This window comes from Argentina silus (genome assembly GCF_951799395.1).
Source record: "Argentina silus genome assembly, chromosome: 6".
Taxonomy (NCBI): Eukaryota; Metazoa; Chordata; class Actinopteri; order Argentiniformes; family Argentinidae; genus Argentina; species Argentina silus.
In genome coordinates this window covers 6,939,572-6,948,838 of record NC_139660.1, presented here as the reverse complement: position 1 = coordinate 6,948,838, position 9,267 = coordinate 6,939,572, and the positions used below count along the sequence as shown (strand labels likewise).

The 9,267-nt window shown below is 41.1% G+C and overlaps 1 protein-coding gene across 1 annotated transcript; it reads left to right on the top strand.

The window, feature by feature from the left end:
- Positions 1 to 2,835: 2,835 nt before the first annotated feature.
- lpl2a (lipoprotein lipase 2 a) lies at positions 2,836 to 9,215 on the top strand. Its single transcript, XM_083671189.1, has 10 exons — positions 2,836 to 3,052; positions 4,046 to 4,242; positions 4,597 to 4,776; positions 4,954 to 5,065; positions 5,253 to 5,483; positions 5,903 to 6,145; positions 6,352 to 6,472; positions 6,835 to 7,053; positions 7,293 to 7,400; positions 7,613 to 9,215. The coding sequence occupies exons 1-10, from the start codon at positions 2,953 to 2,955 to the stop codon at positions 7,632 to 7,634; spliced, it is 1,533 nt and encodes a 510-aa protein (XP_083527315.1). The 5' UTR covers positions 2,836 to 2,952; the 3' UTR covers positions 7,635 to 9,215.
- Positions 9,216 to 9,267: the final 52 nt, after the last annotated feature.

Sequence of the window (9,267 nt, the reverse complement as noted above, 5' to 3'; positions counted from 1 at the left end):
TTTGTTTGTGGATAAACATCATCAATTTTCAGATCTGCTATTTAAGCCTGTGTGATAATGTTGTAATCAGTCTTTTAATCACTTTAATTAATTTATATCATAATCACATGGTAATATGCTGAACAAATATGGAGGAAGATGACCTAGGTCACAGCTAATGAGATTGCCGAACTCGTAATACGCTGAACAAAGGAGACCTGAGTCATGTAAGACCCAAAGATCTACCCTTAGGCTAAGAGTTCTTCTTCGAGTTTACATGTCTCAGCAGGGCTACAGCACCTTACCTCATCAAAAATAATGTGGTTTAAAATCATCTCAGCTACAATTGCATGACAATAGGGAGGCACTAGCACACATGAACTTATCGACCATCAGGCTCATAGACCTGTCATTTAATCCCCTCTGTACGTCAGGAAAATACTCCCTCATTGGTTTGTGTTGGTGGACGAGTGTTGACTCTAAAAAGATTTACTTTTAAAACCATCACTATACACTGACCCCGAACTGCCCTGAACAACATGTTGTTGCAATTATCCATGGGAGTTCCTCTCAAAGCCACACAAAAAAAAAGAAACATCATGGAATTAATTCGGTTGGAGGATTGGAATAGTTGGTAATAATTGAGAGATGCTCCTCATGGGATTTCCACTTCCTGGTAATCGACTACTACACACACACAGCATGATAAACAAACAAATGTGATATCTTCTCTGGTCACATGGCTTGCAACATCCTGAAGCCTTCCAAGCCACACGTGCCATTTCTAAACTGAGCCCTGTACAATTCCAGAACAGGATGTAATCTCCAAAACCTTGTGGATCAGTTCTTTGCTTCCAAACTGAAGCTTCCACTGCTTCCAACAGCAAATCTCTGCAGGCGTATCTCGAGGCTCACACCAAAACAAACTACATCACTGTCCCACCAAGTCAGACCCTGCAACGGGACTGACGGCATCTGTTTTTCCACTTGACTGTTCCTGCTTTTCAGGGAACATTTCGTCACGTTCCTAGAAAAGTAATGTTACGTTAATTGCCAACTGGACAAGTAACTACAGCATAAGAGTAGCTTCTAGTGGGAAGCAGGAGCTGGGTTTGTGTCAGTGGTGGAAAGAGTACTGAGGTATCCTATTCAAGTCCTGTTGCTTCAGGGAAATTTTACTAAAGTAAAAGTAAGAAACAACTTAAGTAAGAGTAAAAAAAAGTAGCTTAATCAAAAGTACTCAAGTAAATTTGTATTACTCTAGAAATTAGAACTTTACATTGATTGTTACATTTCATCATCAACAAATTAAATCTTATGACTGATCATTTGATCAAAAGCATGTGACCCCTAGCAGAGCAGGTGGCAATAGTGTTAGTCCTATACACTGACCAGGAGCCCCTGCACACTTTTTAGGTAATGGTATAAATTTCTGACCCTCTGATGCTGCCAATTACAACTGGTACAGACCACATCTTCTTGTGACCGTTACGTATCCCAACAACACACTGGTCCCAAGTGGTGTAAAAGATAAAACGATGTCATACTGATAGAGTGTATTCTTCTCCCAGTACAATACAACACAATTCAATACAATACAATAGAATGCGATGCAACTACAATACACCTTATTTATTTATTTTTCTTTCTTTACTGTTCTACCAGTGGATATCCTCAGAAAGAGTAAAGCAAAGATAAGCAACATTTACACAAGCATTTGCCAGCATGTGTCCATGGAGATCACTCAGTGAACTTACGCATGATTAAACAAAACATCCGGTCAATATTTGCACTGCATCACCAAGGAAAGTAAGTTAAGGACATGGCGGGGGTAGATCTCCCACACAAAGCACATTGCATTGGATCTCTACCATTATTTGAGTGAAGATCGACCCTTTCTCTGTTTGCATGTTTGATGGGACTGGAAAGGTAGGCAATGGTGATGGTGGCTCAAAACATGGTGATGGTGATGGTAAACATTAATATACCAGGAGAAGGGGCTGGTGGGAGTTGCTTTAGGACAGGGCTATAATGTCCTCTAGCTGACCTTGCAATCAAGCAGGTGTGAGTTTCCTGAAAACTTCATATTTCTATGGCCTGTCATGGACTTCAAAGTGTTTGGAAACTCACCCTGGTTTCTGACTGGAATTAGGTTCAGGTTTAAAACGTGGCACCTCATAAGACAATGGTGCACTCTAGTTATGCCCTTAAACCCCTCACGTTGGAGTTACCTAATATCACGCCTGCTGGGAAACTGGTCACTCAACCAGAGCTTATGGCGCAGGCTGAGGAGGTGCTTCTGTCAATATCTTACGTCTTACTGAACATGGATATATTAAACATTGCAAAATAACATGTTTTCATTCATTCTTGGCATAACATTGCATGCTTATACATATAAATTAGTTGTTTCAAAATGTATGTTAACATAAGGGTTAGGGTTAGGGTTATTTACTTGGTCTATTACTAAAGCTATGTGATACTTTCACTAATACATAACTTAAAAGTTGACTAAGGCAACAAAGTGGGTTTTTTTGCACATTTTGCTGTCACTCAGAAATGCAGGAGAAGTGACGCATCATGAGTGCGCTTCTCTGCCTACTGACATTACATTATTTGAATTACATTAATCTCTTTAATAAACAGGTAACAAAACCCGCCATATTTGCAGATTAACAAAGTATTTTTTTAAGAAATAAAATGTAAGCAACAGTATTCACTCATTCCACCGCTTCCACGCCCGAAGGAAAGCAACCAATGGGTTGGCGACAGACGGAGAGGTACTATTTAAGAACTGGACTGTTCAAGGTGGTTCAGATATCTACACTCTACGCGCAACTGATCGCACGGGGATATTCCGAGAAGAAAAAAACTATACTTTCACGGTTTTATTATTTGACCCTTTAACGAATCAATATTGCTAACTTCATAGACATTCCCCCTCTCCAAAAAAAGTATTAGGGTTGACAAAAAATGAAAGTCTGGCAAGTTCAAGTTCTTTGCTTTCTCGTATTAAATGTATCAGTACTATACGTGACGTCCTTGGAAGAAGAGCTCACCGAATCTATCTTTGGTGAGTTTCCATAACTGTTAAGACATAATTAAGTAGATATACGTTATAAGTTTAGAGTTTCTGCGTTAATGTGGCCCAAGAGAAAAGCAATATTTGCGCACTTGACGCGTTGCGTGGCACAATGACGGTATGATTTGTAGCATCATTTAATTATTGAATCAATCGGTTTGAAGTCAAATCTAGTTGACAGTTGGTTTCCTATGATCTTCTCAGTTATGTCCGTGGTCGGTCAGCGCCGTGTCAATAACGAATAGAATGAACTTGTATGACGCCTTCTTATATATGACTCAAGTTAGGCTTTACGCCCATCCTACTCTGTAATTGAAAAAAGGGATGTATGTCATTCTAATGCACAATGCAATGCATATATTCCTTCAAATTAAATCTAGGATGTTTTTGGCAATTCATTGTTAATGAATAAATACATGTTGTTAGCTACTTTATGCAAGTAAATGAATGAATAGTTGCTACTGTACCTACTGTGTTAGAAATGATATATCACTTGTTTGAGGTTTAAACATTATGCACCCCCCTAGTCCTCCACACTATACAGCAATGCTCCCCCACAGCTCAGCTGGCCTACTTTGACTGCAGCTCCTGTGATACTCTCTGGGATTTCTCAGTGAGAGAGAGGAACAAAGCTGGGAAAAGTTGTGGGTTCTATAGGAGCCTTTCTGACCAACTGAACTCTAATAACCTCACTGATCCTCATCCAGGCTCAATGACTGGGAGGCCTGGGCAGTCAGGCGTCCCATGGCCATCACATACTAAACATTACTGTGGATTTAAACATCTTACAGTGCATAGGCGTACAGCTATTTATGTAGTACAACTAGATTCTATTCTATTCTACGTCTTTATTGAAATTGATAAAAAGATTGATATTTTGAAAATGGCCGTATCTTTATGGAAAACTAATCCAACATTTTACTTTCAGCAAATCATTACCAAACATTTCTAAGCCCATGTCTTGTGTTTACACTCCTCTCTCAGATAATTTACTGGACCCTTTGAAGGACTTGTTTGACCACAAGGATGACAGCAACGGTGCCTTCGCCAAATTCTCCCTCCGCAAACCGTCTCAGCCCGACGATGACATCTGCTACATCGTTCCAGGACAACCGGAATCCCTCAAAGACTGCAGTTTCAACAACACCTCCAAAACCTTCCTGATTATCCACGGCTGGACCGTAAGCTGTCCTCCAACCTGTAGCAACATGTTTTGTCCTTCTAAAAGATGTTTCAAGGGCTTGTTTTGGGGCCTTGTTCAAATTCTTGAACAATTCCTCCTTCCTACCTTCCCCCCATTGTCTTACGACAGGTGTCCTCATTCTAGCACAACCTGTGTAACCTGACCTACACCTTGAAGTGATAACTGATCTAAAATGATTGGATTGGGGGAAACAAGCATTCCACTACGTTTCTTTCACCAATCAAGTCATGTCAGATCAGTGATTTCTTCTGGAAGGGAGGATGGAAGGACGCATTATATTCCCCTGTTGATAATAACAAACACCATTCCTGCTTCTCCTCTGCCCGGACAGGTGATCGGCATGTTCGAGGGCTGGGTGGCCAAGTTGGTGTCAGCGCTGTATGAGAGGGAACATGATGCCAATGTTATAGTGGTGGACTGGCTCAACACGGCACAGAGCCACTATTCTGTTGCTGCACATAGCACCAAGATGGTGGGACAGGAGGTGGCGCGCTTCATAGACTGGATAGAGGTTTGTACTCTCGGCACTGTTCTGCATCTCTCACACTAATATCTACCCCTTGTGATATTTAAAAGTAGAAATATGGAATAACATTGTATTGAAAATGGACAGTTAGGGAACATTACTTTCTATGAGAGGGAGCTTACTTTTTCTGAGAATTTGTTTCCTCCTTCCTTTATTTTTCAGGAGACGACCAACATTACTCTAGAGAACCTACACCTGATTGGCTACAGTCTAGGTGCTCATGTGGCGGGAATCGCTGGGAGTTACGCCTCTAATAAAGTTGGAAGAATAACTGGTAAAAACATAAAAACAAAGAAATGGGGATACTGGGGAGGATGTTGTGAACATGTCAGCTTCATGGCCTGTTTATAGGCGTAAAGGTCAGACAGACAGTTGTGCTATTGCCAACTTAAAAACAAGTTTTCAAATCTGTCAAGGTTTCTATGGCTAACCATTTTTATGCACCATTCATGGGTCTGCAGGTCTCGACCCGGCTGGTCCAGACTTTGAGGGGGAGCATGCTCACAGACGTCTGTCCCCAGACGATGCTAACTTCGTGGATGTCCTCCACACCTTCACCAGGGGCTCCCTGGGGTTCAGCATTGGCATCCAGCAGCCCGTGGGACATGTGGATATCTACCCCAACGGAGGCACCTTCCAGCCAGGCTGTGACCTGCGAGGGACCCTGGAGAACATTGCCAATGGGTTTCTGGGTGAGAACTGATTTTTTTGTGTGAGAAAGAGAGAGAGAATTCCGATGTGTGGGTAGGTTATTTATAAATACAATAACCTATTGTACAGTATCCACAGTACTATTTCTAAATACTGTACATAAATTAGACACAAGTTCACATTTCGGGGCGCTTAGTGGCGTAGCACACTAATGCGCTTACCACATAATCGCAAGGTTCCCAGTTCGATTCCGACCCTCGACATATCTTGCATGTCATCCCTCCTCTCTCTCTCCCATCCTTCCTGTCAATCTCTACTGTCTCTATCCCAATAAAGCAGAAATGCCCTAAAAACATATTTAATAAAAACAACAAAAAAAAAAGTTCACATTTCTAGCACCATGATTGTCATCAGTCGGTTTTGATGACCCCCCTCCTCTCTCTCTGTTTCCACACCTCAGCCGTCAATGAAGCCGTCACCTGTTCCCATGAGCGTTCCATCCACCTGTTCATTGACTCGCTGCTGAATGAGCAGAAGGCGGCCCAGGCATACCGCTGCGGCAGCAGTGACATGTTTAACCGTGGCATGTGTCTCAGCTGTCACAAGAACCGTTGCAACACCGTGGGCTATGACGTCAGCAAGGTCCGCAACGGCCGCAGTGTCCAGATGTACACCAAGACCAGGGCCTCCATGCCCTTCAAAGGTCAGTGCAGAAATCAGAAGAGGATATTGATTGATTGTTTGATTGATTGGTTGATTGGTTGGTTGGTTGGTTGATTATTTATTGAGTAATTGATTGATTGACTATAGAATCATACTACTACAGAACATGATACAGAACACATATTTATAAACAGTATGCTTACCTGTTGTCTTTCTAATGTTGATTGTTGTCCTTTCCTGCTGCAGTCTACCACTACCAGCTGAAGATTCACTTCTCCAGTAAGGTGAACCGGTCTGAGATGGAGCCCTCCCTCACCGTCTCTCTGTATGGGACTGAAGGAGAGGCAGAGAACCTCCAGCTTAGCCTGTGAGTACCTACTGTACACTGTGAGGTCCTACAGGCAGTTATAAAGACACCCCAGCCACCAGCCATCAAAGCCAACTTTACTGCATCATCATTACCTCATATCACACTTGACACCTTTTTGTCATGCTAATGATGACATCACACAGGCTTTTAATGCTTTAATGGAAGGCAAACCATCAAGAACAAGAGTAGCACTGAACTTTAACCATCCATAAAGTGCATAGTTGATGCACAGTGCTACTAGTCTTTTATGGTATGTCTTGCTATGGTACCCATTCACTCACACAAGGTATATGAGTTACTCTTGTGAAGTGAGGTGACATCAGTGTTAACCCTCCACACTCTCTCTCTCTCATTGGCAGAAAGGAGAAGATTGCCACCAATAAGACGCATTCCTTCCTGCTGGTGACGGAGAAGGACATTGGTGACCTTCTGATGGTCAAGTTCAAGTGGGAGGAGTCTACCAGCTGGTCTGTTGCCTCCATGCTCAAAATGGCGTCTTCCTGGTGGTCTGGTGACTCTGCCAGCTCAGACATGGAGGTCCACAAAATACGCATCAGAGTCGGGGAGACGCAGAAAAAGTGAGTTTTTGATAGTCCTGTTTCTGTGAAAACCATGAATATTAGACATATCCGATCCCCCTACCCCCCCACCCACTCCCGACCCAACCCTCACCCAAATAAACAAAGAAAGAAAGAAAGAGATGAATACACAAACAATGAAATGTAGTAGTTTCTAAAGATAATGTAGAAATACTAATTTGGTTGACTTGTTATTTAATATGATCTTCTTTGTTTTGTTCTGTTCTTCATTCTTCCAGAATGGTGTTCTGTGTTAAAAATCATCCGGCCCACAGCTTCGAACAGGAGGTCACGTTTGTGAAATGCAAGGATGAATGGAAAACTACCCCTCGAGGCACTTCTAGAAGGTCAGTCACCTGATTAGTCATGTGTGTGGGAGTGTGTGTGGGAGTGTGTGTGTGTGTGTGTGTGTGTGTGTGTGTGTGTGTGTGTGTGCGTGCGTGTGTGTGTGTGTGCGTGCGTGTACGTGTGTGTGTGTACATGTGTATGTGTGCGTGAATGCGTGCATTCTCCTGTGTGTGTTGCCCTCATTAGACATTGTTTTTTGTCTGTTTTACAGAGTTAACCTGGAGAACCACTAACACTGGACGGGAGGAGCAACTCACAGCACTTAATAATAATAATAATATATACAGCTGTAATTTATTTTGCCGCATTGTATATAGTGTATAGAAATGTGTGTTATTTAAAAAATATATACTGTATGTGAATAGTCATTTTTGTAAGAACTTCTTTTGTGGCACATTACTGTAACTATGGTGTGGCACAAAACTATAGTAAATATGCTGTAAACGCCATCGTCTACCTAACCCTAACCCAAAGAGGTGGGTCTTACACAGTCTTTAGCGTTTCTGATTGACAGAGGCCCAAAGATAGGCTGGATAGGGTCCTAGGGCCCGTTCAGCAGGCTTTAACTTCAGACAGTCATCAGACAGGAATGTACACTTCTGTCTGATACATGTACATGTATTGTCTAGAACAGGTCCTGCATGAATGCTTGTCATTTCTGCTCAATACTTCTCATTTCTATCTGCAACACTGTGAATGTTTCACCTCAGTGAATACAGCCTTGGAGGTACCTGTTGTTTAAACCTCATGTATTTTGTATAATGTTGTATGTAAACTTTATGGCAGAGCATTCACCAGTGTCGTCCTGGTCACTGTGCGTGACTGTAGGATTTGACTGTGTGCCTTAATATGGTCGCCAGATGTTGACTTGTAAATTAACTTGGTCTTAACCAATGTATTTAGTTGTTTGTTTGTTTTTTTTGGTACATTTTGTATAGTAAAGCATACTGTATTTAGCCTACTGTAGTCTTTGACACATTCATATTGGTGAGGTCTGAAATGCACATTATTCTGATAACTTTGTGACTATTCACGCACTTGGGTAAGGATGCCTGGAATGCTATGATGATCCTGTTTATTCAATGGTAACCATGTTTTTGTAGCCTTTGCAACAACGTCTCGTCAGACAACTATGTTTTAGAGTTACAATGAACCATATCAATCTGTTACTTCTGTTAAGTAACAGCTTTTTGGTACATTTTGACTGCCATCAGTGGTTGCTGTTGGACTATAAATCAAATACTGTTTGTTAAACTGTGGATCACATAGAGGAAGTCCAACTTGTAATCTTGAAATATTTATATAATATAAAGAAATGTGTGACAGCCTGTAGAATGCTGTGCGCGGTAGACATTACATCCTAGATTAAATTAGAGTTAATCATTTTATATCAACAAGGAAATCTGAATAATATTCTAATCATATCTGATTGACAGTTTATATTTTATAGCACTCAGTTGGCAAAAGTAGAATATAAGATGTATGTTGAGATCGGTACTGTTATCATTGTGACACATTAATTAAATTGTTAATTATTGTTTGTTAAATTCAGTCTTTAGATGAAGCGGAAATGTTATATTTTTTCACTGTAAACAGAGGAAAAGGTTTCTAAGCCAGTTACTTACCAAGTACATGTGCACCAACATTTGTAAATAACATACTGGCAATTGATTCTATGGTACAGAATATGACTATATTTCTACCTTGTGATAACCCAGTCTTTGCAATCCTGTGTATATACCTGTACATATTTTCCTGTATACAGTACAATACTTTAAACAATACTGAACTGCTATTTTGAAGTTGATTAAGTGTTCAGAGGAAATTATTGTAAAACCTTCAGTCATCAATTCCCATCTGTAGATA